The sequence below is a fragment of the Neolamprologus brichardi genome, chromosome 10 (genome assembly GCF_056152115.1).
Source record: "Neolamprologus brichardi isolate AB-2024 chromosome 10, ASM5615211v1, whole genome shotgun sequence".
In the NCBI taxonomy this organism is placed as follows: Eukaryota; Metazoa; Chordata; class Actinopteri; order Cichliformes; family Cichlidae; genus Neolamprologus; species Neolamprologus brichardi.
Window position 1 is genome coordinate 21,605,001 of NC_142113.1, and position 23,070 is coordinate 21,628,070.

Here is a 23,070-nt window from a genome sequence, read left to right on the forward strand (position 1 = left end):
TTCTGCCAGCTTTCCAGATATACCCAATATACTGAACGTCGGGTACATGTTACTAAGATAGCTACTTTATTTAAATATATCCTAAAATAATATTTATTACAATTTATTGAACGCCGAAGCACCTTTGAAATAATTAATCACCGCTAACTCTGTAGTTAAGCTTTATTATAGTCTATTGTTGAAGAAATTAATTGGCATAACAGGTAAAGATTCCAGTTTTCAGCTCGGGTCTTTTTAAGTCATCAAATATTATAGCGGAAGGTTTGTTTTGCTGAAAGACTTGTCAGTGTAGATTAGTGGTTACACAGCACAAACTGATAACAGTTGAAAACAACAAACGCTGCAGCGAGCACGTCATCTGATGTTAGTTATTCTTTTGATAAGACCTGTTTGTTAATGTGGCTACTGCCAATAAGAAACCAATAACCTGTCACTCCTACTATATTTTGTTCACTCACAGGGAAGAGAATCCCTGTGTGTCTTATTTTCATCACCTCTCCTTCTTTTCTTTTTCAGAAAGCAAAAATGTCAAAGATCGACAGGATGAGCATCCTGGGGGTGAGGAGCTTTGGGATTGAGGATAAAGACAAACAAGTCATCTCTTTCTTCACTCCTCTGACTGTTCTGGTCGGACCCAATGGAGCGGGGAAAACAGTATGAAAGCATTTCTGACAAAAGCAATACTTGACTTATTGAAACATGACAGTGAACACAAGGGTCGACATAGCACTTTTTGTATTTTCCAAAGGCTTACAGGAAAAGTTGAAGAATAATATTCCAGAATGATAAATGCTGCTGTCATGTATTCATTTCTTTTTGATGCTTTCAGACTATTATTGAATGCCTAAAGTATGCAACATCTGGAGAACTTCCCCCTGGATCTAAAGGAGGTGCATTTGTTCATGATCCAAAGGTTTGTTTGTGTTGAACTAAAAGTACATTTCTCTATTTCTGACTGCAGTGGTACGTTTAAGACTCATAATGTGTGGCATGCATCTGAAATTACTTTTTGCAACAGATTTGTTTGTGTATTTGTAATATTTTATATGTTTTAAATGCAAATTTAATACTGGAAAACATAAGACAGGGATGAAGTGTGTGAAAAAGCCTGATTTGAAAATGACAATAAAACTCCTAACTGCTTGGTGCTAAATATCTTTATCACGTTTAGTTTGTCTTCATACCTTAAGAATTGCTATGATTTCTCAAATTTAGCATTTTCTGAACATGTTAAAATTCAGTCTTAGCCTTTACATCTTCTTCAGGTCCTTGTCAGATGATTTTTACACCTTTATTCACGTATAGCGATGTTCATATGATTCCAGGATGCCCATGAGACGGACGTGCGTGCTCAAATTCGCCTCTTATTCTCAGATGTCAAGGGAGAGAAAGTGACCATCCAACGCTCTATGTCATGCACTCAGAAGGCAAAAAGCTACACCTTCAAAAGCTTAGAGCAGGTCATTACCAGATTGAAGTAAGCCAAAATCTCATGTTTCTGATGTAAAGTTTTGTTTAAAGTTTTAAAAAAAAAAGAGAAATATTTGTGGATTGTATACTAAGGTTTCCTAACTTTTTCTTATGCGACTGTCTATTATAATTCATCCAGAGATGGTGAGAGAGTCAGCTTGTCTTCTAAGTGTGGTGAGCTGGACCGGGAGATGATTTCTGCATTGGGTGTGTCGAAGCCTGTCCTAAATCATGTCATCTTCTGCCACCAAGAAGAGTCTAACTGGCCCCTTAGTGAGGGAAAAGCACTCAAAGACAAATTTGACTCCATTTTTGCTGCAACCAAGTAAATGGACTACACAAGTGTTGCATTACCCAGTTTTAGTCTAAAAGGAATTTCTGTTCATGTCAATTTCTCTCTCCTGATCAGGTATATCAAAGCTCTAGAGACAATGCGTCAGCTGCGTCTCAAACAGAGTCAGACAGTCAAAGAGTGTCAGGTGGAGCTGCGCTACCTGAAGCAGAACAAGGAGAAGGCCCAGCAAATTCGAGAAACTGTGGAAACCAAGGAAGCCCAACTAATGGCCTCAAAAGACAGCGTCCAGCAGATAGAGAACCAGATTGAGCCGCTTGAGGTGGGCTGGTGTATGTGTGTTTTGTGTATTTATTTATTTGTTGGCTGCATATCCATGAGGCCAAGCTTCCATCCTATCACATCCCAAAGGTGCTCTGTTGGGTTGAGATCTGATGACGGTGGAGGCCATTTGACTGCACTAAACTCATTGCCATGTTCAGTAAGCCAGTTTGAGAAGATCTGAGCTTTGTGACAGTGTGTTTTATCCTGCTGGAAGCAGCCATCAGAAGATGGGCACGCTGTGGTCATAAAAGGATGGATATGATCAGCACTCAGAGAGGCGGTGGTGTTTAAACGATGCTCAATTGTTACAATGGAGTCCAAAGTGTGCCAAGAAAAGCTTTCAAGTGGTTATTTAAGTTATTGTTGTCTTCCTATCAGCTGGAAGCAATCCAGTCATTCTCCTCTGTCCGCTTACATCAAAAGGCATTATCAGCCAGAGAACTGCCAGTCTCTGGATATTTTCTCTTTTTCAGACCATCATCATCACCTTTCTTCTCCATTCTGAAGCTCAGCTTAAATTTCACCAGGCTGTTTTGACTGTGTCTGCAATGAATGTGTCTAAGTCTAAATGCATTGCTGCTATGTGATTTGCTGGTTACATACTTGTGTCACTGAGCAGTGCAAGAGGTTTACCTAATGAAGTGTATGTATACATGCATACATATTGTGGTGTAAGCAGATTTCAAACCTTGCAAGTATTTTTTCTTGAGTGTAAGACGTTGAGTTGAGGTTTTTTTTTTAAAATCCTGTGTCAAAGCATATGGGTGCAATGAGCACCTTGGAAGGGGATAAAATATATAAAATAACTTAAATATCTTATTCTTATTAAATCAACTGACCAAATATATTTTTTATATTTCACTGCAAATACATCCCTGTAGGAGTCTGTCACAAGTTTATTGTATTTCACTGCAAATGAACAACCAGTAATGCTTTGAGTAACTTCATTCACTGAATCGGCTGAATAAAGCTTATAGCACAATAATATTTAAGGTATAATGGTAATTGTCCTGTTTTCTCTTTTTTTTAATATTTCTTTTTCAGAATCGACTGATGGATATTGACCTTAAACTCGGGAAAGTGATGAAGCTAGATAATGAGATCAAGGCTTTAGACAGCAGGAAGAAACAGATGGAAGAGGACAATAAGGAGCTGGAGGAAACAATGGAGCAGGTAATTTGATAATATACGTAGTATATATATTTTTATTTTATTTTCTGATGAAAAACCTAAAGCAGAAGAACAATTAGGAATGACAACTTTTCGTAAAGGAGGAATGCCAGGATGAAAAAGACTGAAAAATTAAGTATGAGACAAATAATAAAATGCATGATCAAAGTTAATGAGGTTGTATTATTAATGTTTTTCTCCCTTATAATAGGCTTAATTATATTTATGTATTTATGTAAATATGCCAGACTTGGCCACACAGGCTAATTTTCTTCTGCAGGAAAAGCTTAGCAGTTGCCTCATTGTACTCTAGAGTCCACTTTGTATGATGTGTCATTATCTTCAGTGAGGAACTAATAAAAAATAAAAAAAAAAGCTACAGAGGGTGAATGAGATTGTTTAACTTAACAATGAGTCAGTTAATCTTTGGCTAGCATGACTACTGTATCTTTTCACTTCTGTTTGTTGGGTGATGGGATCTATTCCCATAGTTAACAGTATCAGGACTTTGAACTATATGGAATCAGAGCAATTGGGGCAGATTTATGACTGTGAAAGACCAAATTTATTACCACCATACTGTTTTTATTTTAAAGCATTTATAAAAGCAGGTCCAAATGTCTATATTAATTGCACTCGGTGAGCCACTCTAAAACCAGTTCACTGTGTGTGGCAGGTGTTTCAGGGTTCAGATGAGGAGCTGCAGGAGATTTACCAGAATCACCAGAAGACAGTGAGGGAGAAGGAGCGAAGGCTGACCGAGTGCCAGAAAGAGCTGGAGAGAGCTGGCAGAGAGTGTCAGAGACTCAACAGAATCAAAGCTGAACTTCTGGTTGAACAAGGTACCCACAGCTGTACACCTGGTGCTACCAGGGTAGCTAAACATCTGTACCTGAATGTGAAAGCACACGCACAATTGAATATATTCCAGCATTCTGGCAGAATATTACACTCAATCCTAAATAAATGATTAAGCTGAAAATATTTGTATTATTAAGGCTATTTTTTTCAGTATAAACTTTATTTTTCTTTAGTACAAGACTAGCTTCTTACACCTATTTTGCTTTTGTTTTTCCTTCTTCCCAGGTCGTCTACAGTTGGAAGCTGACCGCCATACACAAAACATCAGGAACCGTGACACTCAGGTAATGGGGGCACAGTCGCAGTTGTTCTAATATAATCAAGTGACAGAGACTAGGAAAATTTTATCACAGTAGTGTCAAGCAAATGTTAGGTTGTTCCTTGAACAAATCACACATGTTGGTATATTTTTCCTCCCTTTTCCTCCCCTTTCCCACACAGGTTCGCTCTCTGTCAACCTATCTGGAGATGGAGGGCTATGACCGACCACCCTTCACTGCTCTTCAGCTTGAGAGCTTTCATCGTCACGTAACACAGAGACTGGAGCAGGAAAAAGGGACACTTAGCCAAGTTATGGTAAGAAATTCTCAGTAATTCAGTAATATAGACAGAAACTGTTAAGACGATGTTGGCATTTCATGTGCAGTTTTCTCTTTTGTGAAAGACTTTAACTACTGAACACAAGAAGCCACTGAAAATTCCACTCTTACTATATTCACAGAAGTTTTACATCACTCGTGAATTTTGGACTGTGCAATCAAAAATAAATATGCAGGTCATGTTCATGGTGCCTTATTCCTACGTTTGCTTTTGTGTCATAAGATCGATCTGCAGGAAAAGGAGCAGCAGAAGCAGCAGTCTATTGATGAAATGAGGGATAAGAAAACTGGCCTGGAGAGAACAGTGGAGCTGAAGAGAGACATGCAGGGAAAGAAGCAGCAAGAACTAAGGAGTGTCAGAGCAGAGCTGCAGAGGCTGGAGGGTTCGTCTACTCGACTGCAGGAACTGGAAAATGAATTGGCTAAAGTGGTGAGAGTATTTTGTTTTGCTGTGAATTTTAACAGGTGGTTGTTGTTGTTGTTGTTTTTTTTTTTTTTTGGACACACAGAGCATGTGAACCTAGACACAGTTATTCTGGAAAAAGATGTTGGTGCCCTCCCTACACATTCCCTCAAAAAATGTTTTTAATTTGTAGCATGTTAGACTCTTTATTCACACCAGACAAAGAAGTAGCAATGCTCAGGTTGTAACTTGATGTTTTGTCAGTAATGGTGATAACACTCGAATAGGGCTGGGCCATATCATACCGTTCATGGTAATACCGGTATAATGTTGGGCAACGATAAGAAAATGAAATATTGCGATAGAATATGGGTAAAACGTGCATGCGCAGTGCCTTTGTTTTCATACGCACATGGCGGAAAAAGCATTTCGGCGACAGAGAATGAGAAGGGCGGAAGCGGATCATTGAATGAAACGGATGAACCAGAACTGGTTTGTAAAAATGCTGCAACTTCAGTGGTGTGGAACTGGTTTGGCTTTCGTCCGTCAGATACACAACAAAGCACTATTTTTGGTAGAGCATGCTAGCGGGCCGTCGTTATTACCGTGTTTTTTGGAAAATACGGCACACTTAAAATCAATCCTTTGATTTTTCTGAAAATCGACAGTGCCCCTTATAATCCCGTGTGCCTTATGTATGAATTCTGGTTGTGTTTACTGACCTCGAAACAATTTTATGTCATACACGGCACTCGAAAATCTGTCAAATGTTTTAGTACGACTTTGCTAAGCTACGAAGCCACACCACTTGATGGATTGTCGGAGCATTACGGCTACTGTAGGCAGGAGCCTCACGGAGTGATACGTACTGTGCTTCAACATAATATTACCATATTGTGTGTGCATAACCTCTTTTTAAGCTTTGTGGATATTAAACATGGTTATGCTGAGGATATGTCGGCCAGTTTCCACTGGAAATGCCTTTTGGTTAAACTGTCAGCAAGGATTTGCATTTGCACTGTAAAATTTTTATATAACTTTAATGCACATAAAAAACAGCTGCTTGTTTAAGTAAAAATATATTGATGTTTTTTGGGGTTTTTTTGCACTAATAAAGTTGTGGAGTCGTAAAGTATTTTGTCTAGTGTCAATTATATCGTCAGTTATATCGTTATCGCAAATTTTCAAATGTATATAGTGATAAATATTTTTGGTCATATCGCCCTGCTCTACACTCGAATAACAGAGAGGACACACAGAAAGGGAGTAAGATAGAGAGATATACATTTCCTGAGCTTTCTCGAAGAGATTTGTTTGCATAATGTTCCAAAACTTTTTTGTCAAACAGTTGTGCATTATTCCTACAATTTGTTATTATCATTTTTGTGAATGAAGTTTTAAAATTTTTGCCATAGAAAGTTTAGCTGGAACTATACTGCTGACACACTGTATTCTTTTGTTGTATAATTGATGCCATTTTTTCAATGTTTGTTTTCCTGTTCAGGAGCGTGAGCTGCAGAGTGCAATCCAGAACTCCAACGTGGAAGAGCTGAAGGCTGAGGTTTCGGAGCTCCAGAGAGAAAAAGCTGAACTTGACCGCAAACAGAGACAGCTAGATCAAGAGATGGAGACGCTCAACACACACATGACTGCACGCACGCAGATGGACATGCTGAAAAAGGATAAGGTAATGTATCATCTACAGTTAAAGAAAAAGAGTCAATGTTGATTACTGCAGCCTTTCTTAGAGTTGAGCCCCTCGAAGGTGATGTTAAAAAATGTTGCAGAAACTCACCGAACTTTACTGTAGTGGTAGTAAAACCAAGTAACCCTGCATGGTAATCTAACCTTCGTTCTCTGTGCTTTTCATCTTCCCTTCTTCGTCTTTCCCTTTTATGCCAGCTGCCCCATCATGTTTCCTTTCTCTGTAGACTCTCATTTCTCCATTTGCTCTTTTAATCTTCTAGGGCGAAAAGGAGGAGCAGGTACGCAAGATCAAGTCCCGTCACAGTGAGGATCTGGTGTCCTTACTGGGCCACTTTCCCAACAAGAGAGAGCTGGAGGACTGGATCTATTCCAAGTCCAAGGAAATTAACAGCACCAGGGACAGACTTGCAAAACTCAAGTTAGTAAAATGCATTTACGTTGAAGCGCACACACAATGAAAGAAAATGCTTTTAAAAAGACGTTTTTCAGAGGGACTGATTGGTGTTATATTGCTGTTTTTTCCTACATTTCAGTAAGGACTTGGCTTCAAGTGAGCAGAACAAAAGTCACATTTCTACTGAGCTGCGTAAGAAGGAGCAGCAGTTAACCAGTGACGAAGAGAAGTTCTTCAATGTGTGTGGTAGTCAAGATCTAGACCAGGACCTGAGCAAACTGCAAGAAGATCTGGAGAAGATATCCAAACAAAGAGGTTAATGGCCTAAAACATTAACTAGAATTGGCACCTTGGAGTTTACAAGATCCTTAATTGCAGTGTGGACCTTAACTGTAAACTATAAAAATGCCTCTTTTTCACTAGTGTTCTGGCTGCTTGTATAGAACTTACTTTGTCACAATTACTTTCCCAATAAGTTGCTAGTTGTTATTCCTGTTTTATATAGTGGAGTTCATTGTAATAACCCAATGTAGTGTAAAAATGAGGATAAAGCAGAGTAGCTACTTATTGATTAGTCCTTGATCATCATGTCTTGTCTAAAAAAAAAAACCCAAGATGGCCACAGCCAAAGTGCCAGACTTATTCTTTAAAACTTGGCAGATCAGCAGGTGATGAACATGTCCATCATTAATATACATTTTATCTTTTATGTAGATAAGATGTTGCAGAGGTTGATGAGGTTCATTCTAAAGAAATACAGAATCCTTTGTGTTGCTGGGTGGATTTAACAGGTTCAGTGTGTCGCTCTTTAAATGCCTCTTCTGTGCGTTTGACTACATTATAAATTAATGTAACAGCATCTTTCCATCTGCGCTATAACCTCGAGTGAATCAACTTTGTTAAAATTGGTTGACATATTCAAAAGCATCACACAATCAAGAACTCTATTTCCTATTCAATATAACTATATATGTATTCTCTGGGTATGCAGTAAGTTAACCAAGGAAGTGATTACTTGACTTTAGTGTGTATGCCCATTTTAACTAAAAGCCTAATGTATAGTGTGGTTGGTTGGCGTCTTTTCTAGTAATAATTGTCAAAGCGATTCAAATATTACACAATGATTAATAAATTTTCTCTTTCTGCACCTGTCCTGGTATAGCCATGCTAGCTGGAGCCACAGCAGTGTACACCCAATTCATCAGTCAGCTGACAGAGGACAGGGAGCCCTGCTGCCCAGTGTGCCAGCGGACGTTCCCCTCTGAGTCTGATCTGCAGGAGGTTATCAACGACATGCAGTCGAAGTTACGCCTGGTGCCGGACAAACTGAAAAATACAGAGCAGGACCTGAAGAGGAAGGAGAGGAAGAAAGATGAGATGGTGGCTCTCAAACCTGTGAGGTACTGAACCAGAGGGGTCTCTGATCTGAGTTTGATTGTTTTTTTCTGCTTCTGAACTCAAGTAAAAACAAATGAAAAAACAAATGTCAGGTGATACCCTCAACAATATTAGAACTTGAAAAAATTGAAAAAATAAAGAGTAATAAAAAATAGAAGACCAGAACTGTTGTTGTTTAGCATCATAGTAATTTAAAACTCTACCATAAAACAGTGCAAAGAACAAATCCCTGATGTCTTTTCTGTAGTCACCCAGTTGTAATAAGCAACAGGCATTTAAGCAGCACTGCATATAGACTGATAAACACCAGTCTATAGGACTGTGTAGCATAAGGTTCCTATACTGAGTTTGATTTTTTTAAATAAATAAATGACCATAAAAGTAAATATCTTTAATTGATTTTTCCAAAATTTACAGAGTTACCATTTTTCTTTCTAACAAGGAAATAAATTAGCCTGTGGACAGTCTCTTGTTCTCCTTCATTTCCAGTAGATGGAGCTAGAGTGTCATAGTTCTAAATTCTGGACACACACACACACACACACACACAGGGTGTGTTAAATCTCTGAGATGAACATAGTTTAGTAAGTCAACAGACACTTTTTTGTTGTTCTTGTCAGGACAACCTTTCATGTTAACTTTTATAGTGAGTGTGATGATAGTCAGAGAAACATGTATACAAAAAACTAAAACATTTCAGTGTCATATTTACAAATATTCTTATGTAAATAGTCACGTACTTAAATTTTTCGAGGGTTTTCAGCCCCACCTTGTGGCTGCCTGTATATTAGGTTTGCTTCTTTTTATCAATGGAGATGGAAAAACTTTTCTCAGCTGCCATCCATCAAAGGGTGTGAATATTCTGCTACAGGGCCGTGTGACAATGTATCCAATGAGTTCATGTGAGCTGATTTTATGCGTGCATACTTAATTAATTCACCTTTTATAGCTGTGATTTCCAACCAGAGTCTGAGTCGAGCCTCTGAGTCATCTGATATGCCATTACTTTTTCTTTTGATTGCATTATCATATGAGGCAAGCCCGTCTTCAGTGACCCTGCAATGCACCAAATGTCTTGGCTGCCTGTGGTTCAAATTCAGGACATTGAAGTAGGCCAAGTGTCTCTCAAAAGGGATGTTTGTTTTTATTAGGTCTCTTTAACTTGGAAGCAATAAGATGATTAAATGCTCAGCTAAATGTTAAATTAGTTAACTCTGACGAGTGTTTCCACTTAAGTTAGTTAAGTAGAAACACTAGTTTAAGAGGTGTCCCCTTTCAGCACATATAGTATGGCCACTGTGTGCCGTGGGACAGGATATCTTATATTATATGTGTAAAACATATAATAACATATAAAAACAGACATTATAGACACAACAGTTTGCTTTCAAGAGTTTCACGAAGTTATCAGCAGTTTGTTTTCCTAATGTTTTCAGGTGGGCTATTCCACAGTTTGGGACATAAAAGTCAAAAACTGTAGTAGCAAAGTTCTGAAAATCTATTTATGAAGATAAAATGCAGTAATCATTTTGTTAATGTCAGTTAAATGTATGGCCAGATAGTTCAGTACATCATTGTCTTGGTAACAAATGTTATGCTGTCTGATAAGGGTGGTAAATAGCAACATGTACAGTTATGTGAGAAATGTAACTACTGTCAACTTCAATGACAACTGCCGTGTAGAACATCACAGAGTGATACTCAATCTCCGCCAAAGATGAAGAATTTCCTGTCAGTGATACGTGATTTGAGCCATTCAGGAACGTTATCTGAAAAATCTACCCAGCGATTACACAGTCTCTCAAAGGCTGCCTTTATTCAAGTGAAATGAGGTTAGCAACCTTATCAGAATTGTTAGTCTGAGAACACTTACCTTTTTGTGGGATGTAGTACACCTTTTTAAAGCGTTTTTGTTTTTACATGAATTCAACTTTGTCAGATCACAAAAGGTTGACTATTGGTTTATAAATTAGTATATTAACAGCCATTTCTATGACAGAGACTGATGAAAAGGTGGTTTTTCACAAGATGAATCGTGAGAACTGTGGGGGTTTAAGAGTTTTCTTTTTTCCCCGCATCCCCACCATCCGCTCAAATGCCCTTAAGGTTTATTTTGGTTTGATTTGGTTTTTTGGGGGTGAAGATTGACGTCTTTTAACTATTAATAATGTTGAATAATAATTCTGTTATGTTTTGCAGTTGTATATTATAATAACTCGAGTGTACGTACGACATGACTCCAAAACTCTTCTTTCATAGTTATGTGACAGATATTTGAAAATGTGCCTCCAAATATGCTTGTAGACTTTAATAACAAGGTGTAAAAAGGAGACATTGTTGTACATACAGGTTTTTAATAAGTGTCACACTTTCAAAGTATATTTACTTTTCATTGTCATGTCTCTCAGACAGTCCATTGTGCAGCTTCAGGAAAAGGAGCTACCGGAGTTGAAAAACCGTCTACAGACTGTGAATAGAGAAATTGAGAGGTTGAAGGGTGACGTGGAGGAGCAGGAGACTGTGCTTGGCACGCTGATGTCTGAGGAAGAAACTGCCAAGGCCTGCTTGCAGGACATTTCTCTCATGGACAGATATCTGGTATTAACCTCCTACCTGTTGTTCTGGACTTGGACTTATATCTTTCCTGATCTCTCTTTACCCAGCTTAAACCTTTGTGGGCCTTCATTTTCTCACCTTTCTTCATTCTCTTCTTTATTTTCCTGATATTTAATTGGCTATAAATTATTCTTGTTGATTGATGTTGTTATTAGAGTTCCATTTAAGCAGTGTCCTTTTTTGGATTTTCTTTTGCTTTTCAGATGGACCTTAAGGAGGTGGAGAGGAAAATCGCTCAGCATGCAGCAAAACTCCAAGGAGTAGACCTGACCAGAACCACACAACAAGTCAGTCAGGAGAAACAAGAAACTCAGCACAAGTTAGACACCAGTAAGATGACACAAAGCAAGCACATCCATTCACGGGGAAATTGTGTCTCTTACATTCTTAATTTTCTAACTTTAGCACTCAAAATCTTTTATTTCTTTCTTTTTTTTATTTAAGAATTTGGCTCAATTATCATGCTCTGAGGACCTACGTAAGGAGTGTGACTGGGAGGCGGGTATGAAGATATAGAAGCAGTTATTCGAGAAGGGCTGTTTTATTGATTTCGCTCAAACACTAAATTACTTTTCTCACTGAAACAGCTTAAACAGTTTTACTGCTTTGATTCGTTGCTTATACCGAGGCTGCTAGCCATTCGTTAGCTTGTTTAAGATGTTCAGTCTGTTGACGATGATTTAAGTGTCTGATTGGATTTATTGTTACAAACATTTTTGTTCCACATGCGATTTACTCTCATATAACTGTTCTCTTGCACCGCTGTATGCATGTTGTTCATGAATAAAATGGTATGCATTGACCCTGCCTGTCATCAGTGACCAAAGATGCTGGAAATCGTGTGATATGGGTCCTTGGCTGGTTTGTTGATGTGTCTCTAGTTGCTAGTTGTTTTTTCTTTCTCTTTACCTCTTTGTATATTTTCAGCTTCCAGCAAGATGGAGCTGAAACGTAAGCTGATCCAAGACCAGCAGGAACAGATACAGATGCTTAGAAGTGCAGTGAATGAGACACGAGCAGAAAAGCTCCAGCTGAGCAGTGACATGCAGAAACAGCAGCAGCTGGAGGAGCAGTGTGCCGAGTTCACCACTGAGATCCAATCCTTGACCAGAGACATCAGGGTATTTTTTTCTTTTTTTGTTGTGCTTACATATTTTATATTCACAAGAAGATTAAAATGTTTTACAGTTTATTTTCATACTCATAATACAAAATAACAGAAATATACCATAATCATACAATCAAGTCTTATATATTCATTATATATGGCTACCAGATGTTTGGTGAACATTGTTTATTTTTAGTTGCATGGTTTCTATAAATTTTCTATGTTGTCCCTTTTTTATGTGTGTTTTTTTTTTTTTTTCCTGTTCCACTTTGTGGTTTACCAGGAGGCAAAAGAACAGCTGTCCCCTCTGTCTGCCGCTCTGGAGAAGCTACAGCAGGAGAAACAAGAGTTGCTGGAGCGCAAGAGGCAGAAGCAGGAAGAAGGGCAGGAGAAGGTGGACACAGTCTCACTTTTGTCTCTTTTGGAACGTGCTTTCTCTATAATGAAAAAACAGCACAGAACTTTACATTTACGGAGCAATTACTTGTTATCGGTTTTCATTTAAAGTTTCTTTTCCATTTAATTTGCTGTGCATGTCATGTCATAGTTTTTTGTATTTTACACACACACACACACACACACACACACACACACACACACACACACACACACACACACACACAAATTAATAGATAATGACAGAGCATTATGTTTTTGTAAGACCTTTGTTCTGCCACAAATAAACTGTGAATATCTGTTCATCCAAGTCTGAATTCTGACTGTGTTTCTCACAGATCAGCTCCATTAAGGAGAAATTAAAGGCGATCACCACTTTGGAAAGAGACATCACTAAATATGTCGATGAGGGCAAAGATGAATACAAAGAGGTAACATGTTTGGCACTGTTGCACAAGATGCATCACAACCCCCACCCCCAGTGATTTATTCTGTGACATATATTGAATTGTAGCCTCGGAGTAAAAGGTACGCATATATTTTATATAACTTTGAAACACCAACTTTTTCATTTTAGCACTTTAGCATTGTTTCTTGTGAGATTAGCTGTAGAAGCTTGACTGTAAATGTGTTGATTTTATTATTTCTGAATGTGTTTAACCCTTTCATGGACCCTATCATTGCAGCAAAAAGAGTCTGAGCTCCATGAAACTAACACTCAGCTCCATGAAGCTGAGAAGCATAAAGAGAAAATTAATAAAGAAATAGGAAACATCCGTCAGGACATAGACACTCAAAAGGTACAGGACAACAGAGCAAACACTGTTTCATGTTTCGTAACTTTAAAACGAAGTTAAGAAACTTTATTTTAGATTCGCCTAACTCTAGCTACATGAGTACAGCAAGCACTTTTTAAAAGTTTAAACCTTCTTAATGAATCTTAGGTCCAGGAGCGCTGGTTACAGGACAACCTGACATTGAGAAAACGTGTTGAGGAGTTGAAAGAAGTTGTGGGTAAACGTGAGGCTCTTATGAAGGACATGGGCAACATGCAAGTCATGCAGCTACGCAAGTAAGTGCACCACACCCATTATCAATTTTCCACATGATTGGTGAAGCAACCAAGCAATTAAAATAGTTTCAGTCTCCGTCACATCAGAAATGCCACACTTGACACTTGTAAATGTTACAGAGCTGTTTGTAGTATTTTAAATTCCTTCCCTTCATCTCTTTCTGTGGTTTTCCAGAGAACGGCGTGAAGCAGAGCGCAAGCTGGAGGATTTGAAAAGAAACCGCAGTATTGCATTGGGCCGACAGAACGGATTTGAGGAGGAGATACTGCATTATAGGTGAAACATGCAGATATGCGGCACTTACACATACAGAGCTTACTCTATACACATATGGTCATGCAGAAAATGAGGAAATAATACAAATAAGGAAACTGATTGGAAAATTGTGGAAAAACACGATATCCCAAAAGCAGCTGTCCATTCAGGTTCTGTGTAAAACAAATGAGGAGGACAAGAAGTGAATGTCCAATAGATCTTCCTTTCTGACAGACGTTGAGCTAATTCAGTAGAAATAAATGTTATCATATAATAAAAACACAGCATGATTAACCATTATTGTTGATGATTTTTGCAGCGATAACACCTCTGCTATATCTGTATATATTCTGGATTGGACTGCTGTGAATTAGAACTTTATTTGCTTTCATTTATAAATACTGTGTATTGTTCAGATCCATGTCAGAATATTAATACCAATACTTATGTGTACCATAGAGTGTGCAGCCGAGTGTGTGAAGTCATCCTATTATGATACACCTCTGTCTGTTTGTCCAAGAGTTTCTCCTCTATGATCAGGTGTTCAGTAACCAAGGCACACAAGGTACATCTTAGGACCCCAGAGGTTCTTAGCCACCAACCCATTTTTACAGTTTCTGAGCCTGCAACTGAAAAATACGGTAATAACGACGGGCGGCTTGCATGTTCTACAAAGAAATGTGCTTTGGAGCTATCTGATGGACAAAAACCAAACCAGTTCCACATCACTGAAGTTGCACCATTTTTACAAACCAATTCTGGTTCATCTGTTTCATTCAACAATCTGTTTTAGCCTTTCTCATTCTCTGTATGTGTGTATGAATACAAAGGCACTGCGCATGCACGTTTTACCCACATTCTATGGTGAATTTTCATTTTCTTGTCATTGCCTAACATTACAGCGGTATTACCTTCAACGGTATAATATGGCCCAGCCCTACTGGGAATGATCTGGCATTTGACTATAATGACATGAATGTGGTGGAGCATAACTGGACTAATATTTTGCTGTATTTAAGGGCTGTATCAAACATGAAATAATTGTAAAAATGTACTCAAAGGCAATGGAATGTTAAGCTATGCGAATTAGTCCAGCTTACAAAATCAACTTTTCAAGCATGTAATTTGACATGTGTAGGCAAACCATAAGGCACATAAACATAGTTTTTAGTGCTGTTGTGGCAATCTTGGGGTATTCTGCCACAACTTTTATCCAGAATACCGGCAAAGTTGATGTCTCGAACATACTTTTAAGGCCTGTTGTGATCTCCAACAGTTGATCTTCTTCTTGCACAGACATGCTGGATTCACCTGGTTTATTGACAAAAGGGTCGCAGATCCATTCCGTGTCAGTTCGTGGGTCTTTTATGATTAGGAAGCAGCGCTCGAACTCTTTTAAAGGCAAAGACAGGTGATCGTGCACTAGGAAGTTATTTATTTTTTTCTGTGCAGCCGGTACCAAAAAAAGAAAATTTATTCATAACACACAGGAAAAGACCCAGGGAAACAGAGTTAACGATAAAAACCCTGAAAACCACAAATTTCACCCCTGCGCCTCAACTCTCAAGGCCCGGTACTAAACGACCAGGGGTTGGGGACCACTGCGTTAGACAACTGACATGGTCTTTTAACTAAACAATGCTGTAGTACTGACGTGTCCTAGTGTACTAAAAGTGGTTTAAGTTAAAAAAAAAATGCAGTTATCAAAGCCCTGGGTAATGTTGAGAAACAGTAACAGAAAACCATGTCATTCTCTATTATTCATGATTTATCATTAAACTAAAAGTGCAATTTGAAATTATTGCTTACAGGAAAGAGCTGCGAGAGGATCAGTATGACAAAGCTGATGAGCGCTACAGAAACAAGATGATTACAATGAGGACCACAGAACTGGTTATTAAGGACCTGGATCTCTACTACAAGGCTCTTGATCAGTAAGTTTTGTCCTAACATATGCATATATACAGCTTGTGGTTATTAACAAAAAATAGTTCTCCATACATAACATCTGATTTATGGTCTTCTTTTAAAATTCTGTAAATCGTTTTCATTTGACAGCTTTGTTGAATAAAGAAAGATTTCTACCATATTTTGTGATACTTTGCAATGTCAACAGGAAATGACAGTGTCAACTGATGCAAATTATTGCAGTTCTATCTTGTGCAGATTTTTGTGCTTTTCCCTCACGTATAAGAGGGTGTCACTTACAGAAACATGGCTAAGCAGTTTAGTCAGCTACTTACTCAGCTTGGGAAAATGGAAGTGTATGGTGACACGTACTGAAACAGATGAGATTGATTAGTTTCAGGGTAAAACCACAGATAAATAACATGAAATGTGTGTCAGGAGTTCAGAGTTTTTGACACGTTCCCTTGTATTAGAGTAGTAACTTGTTAATGTGAGACTTGTGAGTCTTCATCAGAGATCAAGAAGTGCTATACATGCTACACAAAATATACATAATGCATATCTATAAGTGAGTCTACAATAAATATAAACAGATATACGCAATAAAAACCATAAACCTCAATTATAAATATACAAACCTCAGTTTAAAAAAACAAAATTCTTTAAATAAAAAAAAATTATAGAAGTAAATGTGTCTGTGTTTGCACAATAAAAAGCCAGGATAAAGCAAGTAAAAATAAATAGGTTTTTACAGCGTTTTCAAAATGACTGAGAGATTGGGCAGCTTTAATGTGAGAAAGCAGATTGTTTCACAGATAAACAGGCCCTATCACCTCTGCGTATTAGCCTCTCTCTAGGAATGTCCAAGAGCTGTTGGTTTGTAGCCATCAGGGCTGTGGTAGGACTATAGGGCTGTAAAAGTTGAGTTAAGCAGGGTGTTGTAAACTTCAGACATTACATGGAACCTTTCTTTCTGAGTTGATGTACTGTTTGCATTGTTGCAGTTTGAACAGTACTAGTAGGTCTTGTGTCAGAACTTCATTAACTAGTTAGGCCTTAATTGGTCATCTATGCATATCTGAGGGAAAAAAATTCACTTGCTTCAATTTCAAACACGCTTAGAGAGAGGTTCATTTCCACATCAAAGTATAGTTTTATTAATATCTGCTGAGATGTGTTCTTCTTCAGTCACACTTAACATCTAGACTAAAAATTTAATTTTATAAAATGTTGGACTCATGGCTGCTGGTTAGAAAGTGCAAACCAACTTTCCATGTCTATTAATTATTTTTTATGTCACAAGATGGTTTAATGAAAGAAGGGGGGAAAAACCTCAATGTGACCTAGTAACATACATGACCTGTCAAAAGTTTGGACACACTTTCTCATTTAATAGATTTTCTGTAAGTTAATTACTTTCTAAATTGTAGATACATACTGAAGACACTAAATATATGAAGCAAGATATGGAGTCGTGTAGCAAAAAAAAAAGAAGAAGCTCTAAATAGGTTTTATTTTTTAGATTCCTCAAAGTAGCCACTACTTGGTTTGTTGACAGCCTTGGCCTTCTGTCAGTGACCTTCATGATGTAGTCACCTGAAATGGTTTCACTTCCCAGGTGTGCCTTGTCAGGGTTCATTATTGGGATTTCTTGCCTTCTTAATGGGGTTGGGAGCATCAGTTGTGTTGTGCAGAAGTCAGGTTGGTACATAACTAATAGCCCTATTTGACAATTGTTAGAATTCATCCCAAAAGGTTGATTCTTTTCATCTGGATGTAGCATTTTCAGTGGGAGAAATGTTTTGTTATAGTGGTTGTTGATTAGTGGTCTTGACAATTTGCAAACTAATGATCAAGGAACTGACCTCACAGCCATTTGTCCATTCAGTTTCAGTCATTGTATAAATGTACTGTTTATAAGGTTGGGGAAACCTGCAGTCAGCTGAGACTGAAGAAGTCACTTGGATGAGTGACGGAATGTTTCTCCTAATGAAAACGTTCTATCCAGACAAACAGAAGCAACCTTTTGACATTTACTTATCTGGGTGATTGAGCATGTGTCAAGACATGTTAGAATTTGTATTATGGCAAGAACCAATCAGCTAAGTAAAAAAACTGCCCATCATTACTTTTAGAAACTGAAGGTCAGTCAGTCCAGGGAATTGCTAAATCTTTGAATGTGTCCCCAAGTGTAGTCACAAAAACCATCAAATGCTATGACAAAACCAGTTCACATGAGGACCAGCCCAGGAAAGGAAGACCAAGAGTTACCTCTACTGCTGAGGATAAAGAGTCCTAGAAGCAGTTTCCTCTAAACATCAAATGTTCAGAGGAGACTGTGCAAATCCGGCCTTTATAGTCAAATAGCTGCTAATAAACCACTACTAAGGAAAAGCAACAAGCAAAAGAGATTTGCTTGGACCAAGAAAAACAAGGAATGGACATTAGTCCAGTGGAAATCTGTGCTTTGGTCTGATGAGTCCACATTTGAGATCTTTTTGTTCCACCCCCGATGTCTTTGTGCGACTCAGAAAAGGTGAACGGATGGTCACTACATGCATGGTTCCTACCGTGAAGCATGGAGGTGTGATGGTTGGGGGTGCTTTGCTGGTGACACTGTTGGGAATTTGTTCAAAATTGAAGGCACACTGAATCAGCATGGCTACAAAAGCATCCTGCAACATTCCACAGTCACCTGTGGAAAATTCAGATGGTTTGGGATGAGATGGACTGCAGAGTGAAGGCAAAAGGGTCAACAAGTGCTCAGCATGTCTAGGAACTCCTTAAAGACTGTTGGAAAACCATTTCAGGTGACTACCTCATGAAAGTCATGGAGAGAATCCCAAGAGTGTGCAAAGCAGCAATCAAAGCAAAGGGTGGCTGTTTTGAAGAATCTAAAATATTGAGCATGTTTTGAGTCATTTCACACTTTTTGTTTACTTCATAATTCTATATGTGTTCATTCGTAGTTTTGATGCCTTCAGTGAGAATCTACAATGTAAATAGTCATGAAAATAAGAAAAAAAACAATAAAATGACATGTGTCCAAACTTTTGACTGGTAGTATAAGTTGGTATCTGACATAGCAAACGTAGAGCAGGTCATCCAGATTAAATTAAAACATGTCACGATTTCATCTAAGGGCGTGCAAAGTCAATCTTACCAATCCTAGTTGATGTAATCACAAATTTATCTATACTATTCTGATTTATATTTTTACACGGCTCAAAAAATGTATACATGTGTAAATATTACCACTTTCCTGCCTGCAGGAAGAAATATTGGTAAGTTTTATGCACGTCTTCTGTCTTAAAAAGCTTTTGTAGTTTTACTGTAATGACACATCTTGTGCTTGTCTTCCTGATGAGGCTCTTTGAATTTAGGTCACCGGAACTACCGCAGAGTTTTTAGCTTCATAGCTGGAACGTCAGCAGCATTGACGGGGTGGGAAGTGATGTCAGTGTCTTCCAGTACTTTGAGTTGGTGGCCGAGTGCAGGCTGAAATCTGATACAGTTTAACTGGTATTGCATAGTGACGTTTTTATTAACTTTATCTTTTTTTTTTCTTTTTTTACTGTTTTTGAAAAATCTTTATCTAAGTATTCCTTATTAACCTAAATTCATCAAAAGTTTTGGAAGAAAAATGTTTTAAAAGAATTCTAACTAAATTAATCAACAGGGCATTGCTTACACTTTTACATTGTGTTACATCCCTGTTAATTAATTTTTGCAGTCAAACAAGGTGTTTATTTTGTTTGCCTTTCCTAGAAGCAAGCTTTAAAGTTTGCTTTATGATGGATGTGAATAAAACTTGTAGCAAAGCTACAACTGAGAGATCCTTCTGTTTTTCACCTGCCTTGTTTTGCATACATGATAGCTATTGGGACGTTGGAAAAATAATCACATTATTTTTGTCCATGGGGTTGATCATTTCTGTGAGGTCTGAAGGTACTTCTTTAGCTTAGTGGACAGCATGCCAAATGGAATGCACTTGTGATGGTGATTTCAGTGCGTCTTTGTGGGCTTAATAGATGTGCAGATATGCAGGTCTGTTATCTGTAGTATATCACTTCAGTCAAGTGCATTCAGGAAGCATCATGTCTCGCAGGCCAGCAAACAGCTGTGATTGGCACGCCATCAAGCGGTGATTTGAAGAGCGCTTGAGTGCTTTTGCTTTGCGCTTTGTTGGCAGAGCACACATTTGAAATATTATTTGATCGTGTTCATTTAATTGTGGAAAGCAAAATGTCTAATTGTACAGCCTATTAATAACAAGCAGGGCTCGCTTTACCCCAGAGGATGGTGCTTCCAAGAATTTCAACTAGATCACAGGGCAGTTTTCCACTTGATGTCTTACATCACATTAGCTTGTCCAGATAACCTCTGTTTATTGACGTTGACTGAACGTATTGCCTTCTGTGGTGGTCTTGTTGACGCCTCAGTGAAGGGAAAAAAAAAGATTACTCAGCCACCACTGCAGTCACTTCACAGTCTTGCACAAAGTAGGTGGCCGTTAGTCATTCTATAAATAAAATAATTTGAAAATGAGTCATGTCTTTCATGTGAAGTACCAGGCTCTTGAGTAACTAAACAGATTCTATGGATTCCAAAAAGCAGATTCGTTTTAAATTAATATATTAAAAAAGCTAGTTTTGCTGCTCAACTTCTTCGTCTTTTTTATAGTTGCCTTTATAATGCTGTTAATTTATCTTGGGAAAACCTTTTTCAAGACTATGTGACTGCATTCATTAACTACAGCTATGAATCATTTTCACATTTTATTTTAAACTTTCATAATGTTTCATCATTTTCAATGAAAGGTCATTGGTTTTTAGTTCTGACACTTTGCTACTGCATGCTTTTTATCTTTAGAAAGATATATATTGACCTGCCTAATAATGCTAAATTACACCTATAATTACAATTTGCAGACTAATTAGCAGCCTGATTTACATAATGCAACACTTGCATAAGTTAAGTTTTCGGAATTATCTGGCTCTTGACCTATATGTTCTGCTTGCATGTACTAATCCCCCACTACATTTCATGGCAACAAACTTTGTCTAACTTAGAGTTAGGTATGAAACAGTACACTTTGTTGTGTGCAAAGAGTTCAACTATTCGGTGCAGTCAGCAATTTGAAAGCATGTTTGCGTGTGCAGAGTGCAGATGCGAGCACTTGTTTTGAGTTCAGGTCGCTAAAGCCTTTCATAAATAGAAACCAATACAGGCTTTTGACTTTTAATTGTAGGCCCATAGATTATTATAGATATAGGTAGTTTACTTTAGGATGCTAAGATGATATGTTATCTTTCTGTATTATCTTCAGTTATGTGTTATTCTATGTTATCTTCATTTACATGGCTAACCTTAAGTAAGCTCCCATAACAAATTGTATCTGATACCCCAGACCTGGCATATTGGGAACTTTCACAATACACTTACTTACTTTCTCACCTTTCCAGTTTACTGTATCCTAATGGATTGTAAGATTGATTAAAAAAACAGAATTTAAATCCATAGTTAATCGTTTGAATAACTTTTCAGGAACAAATGCTAAATAATTGCAGAGCCTGTTTTTTCCGAGTGTTTTGAAAAGCAACTCGACTTAATGCTGAGTTTTGCTTCCATTTTTTTCTCATACGTCATTGTGTAAAGACTTTCCAGCAAAGATGACTATAAAACTCAAAAACAACCCCCCACAGAAACTGTTAAAGTATACAAAGATTAGATCAAACCCCCACAGCAACGGTTAAAGCTATACTGGAATAAATGTGGCAGGTCACAGCAGAGTTGCTAACAGTGTAGCTTTGTACCTGATGTGCGTCTACCACTACCAGGGCAGGGTTTTTTTTCTGGATTAATAGAACTGATTTTGAAGAGCACTCACCACTATTTATGCTTTTCGAAATGACCGCCTAAATTCCTAAAACATAATGTTAGGTTTACTATCTCAAGCCGGGTAATGCTGCAGGACAGTGAATGTAAACATCAAAGGAAAGACACAGCTGAATCCATCTTTCAGAGTGGCTCAGCCAGAGTCTAGTAGGAATACAGTTGAGATATAAGAGTTGACTTATTTTTCTCAGAGTGCACAAAATATTTAACATGTGTATTATTTTTGTGTTAAGCACAGTTCAATACCTGTGACTTGAGTAATGACGAAGTAAGATCTTATCAAGAATTAATGCAAAAAACAAAGATTGTACATGTCTGTTTTTAGTGCTGCATACTAACCAGTTAATGGATAGTAGATGAATCACTAGTATTATCTGCTAATCCATTTACTTTGAAGGTTCAAAAGAAGTCTCATCTAATGATGACGTTTTTTTTTTCCAACAGGTTTTAAATGACCTAAAAAGAAATTTAGACTTACTTAAACTTACTTATTAGATTAACCTAAATTTGCTATTGTGGTGAAAAATATCCTGCTCGACATGCAAGCCTTCCAAGCACAGAAAAAAAAAACATCTCATAGAGCAGAGAGTTCACTTCCTATTTTGTATCACCGCATAACTATCAATGCCATCATTTTTATGTGGCTTCAGCATTTGCAGTGCTGATTTTCATGATTGAAATGTGCAAATAATTGAAAATTTATCAGCAAGGTAGCAAAGCATGACATTGTACACAGTGAGGCCCTTGCCAAATGTTGTACAGATATGTCTGGGTTTTCTATTTAAATGCAACTGTGTTATAGCAAGTCAAAAGCACCTGAAGGTTACTTTTATTTGTCAATGTATCAGGCTTTTTTTTTTTTTATTTTAATTATCCTTTCTTTCTATTAAAAATATATTCACGTTTGCAAACTGTTTATTCTTGGAGATCAGGATACTCTGAGAGACACTTAACCCTTGAAAACCGGTCAGAGCGGGCACGCTCCGTTTCGCGCAACTATTTTTAAATCCCGGTAGCTCTGCAACCACGTGAGCTAGCGCAATAATTTTTTTTGCACATGAAACCGGAGGAGTTGTACTTACATCTTATGCCATCAGCTTGTCCTCGGTCACAGTTTCCTTCCACATATAGCTTTGCAAAAACTGCATAAAAAGCACTTGCAGCAACAAAAACATAATATTCCAGAAACACGCTTTGC

The 23,070-nt window shown here is 37.8% G+C and overlaps 1 protein-coding gene across 2 annotated transcripts in view; it reads left to right on the forward strand.

The window, feature by feature from the left end:
• rad50 (RAD50 homolog, double strand break repair protein) overlaps nt 1-23,070 on the forward strand; it is a 30,389-nt gene that overhangs the window by 257 nt on the left and 7,062 nt on the right. For both annotated transcript variants that reach the window (XM_087847410.1, XM_087847411.1), the window contains exons 2-24: nt 517-654; nt 830-913; nt 1,326-1,477; nt 1,610-1,795; nt 1,880-2,084; nt 3,131-3,259; nt 3,933-4,098; nt 4,343-4,401; nt 4,559-4,693; nt 4,940-5,146; nt 6,624-6,806; nt 7,087-7,244; nt 7,360-7,535; nt 8,383-8,620; nt 11,027-11,216; nt 11,438-11,564; nt 12,162-12,355; nt 12,626-12,736; nt 13,077-13,169; nt 13,425-13,538; nt 13,683-13,810; nt 13,986-14,087; nt 15,878-16,000. In XM_087847410.1, the coding sequence (XP_087703536.1) occupies nt 526-654; nt 830-913; nt 1,326-1,477; nt 1,610-1,795; nt 1,880-2,084; nt 3,131-3,259; nt 3,933-4,098; nt 4,343-4,401; nt 4,559-4,693; nt 4,940-5,146; nt 6,624-6,806; nt 7,087-7,244; nt 7,360-7,535; nt 8,383-8,620; nt 11,027-11,216; nt 11,438-11,564; nt 12,162-12,355; nt 12,626-12,736; nt 13,077-13,169; nt 13,425-13,538; nt 13,683-13,810; nt 13,986-14,087; nt 15,878-16,000 (3,389 nt within the window). In that variant the 5' untranslated portion in view covers nt 517-525. The remainder of the gene's footprint in view (nt 1-516; nt 655-829; nt 914-1,325; nt 1,478-1,609; nt 1,796-1,879; nt 2,085-3,130; nt 3,260-3,932; nt 4,099-4,342; nt 4,402-4,558; nt 4,694-4,939; nt 5,147-6,623; nt 6,807-7,086; nt 7,245-7,359; nt 7,536-8,382; nt 8,621-11,026; nt 11,217-11,437; nt 11,565-12,161; nt 12,356-12,625; nt 12,737-13,076; nt 13,170-13,424; nt 13,539-13,682; nt 13,811-13,985; nt 14,088-15,877; nt 16,001-23,070) is intronic.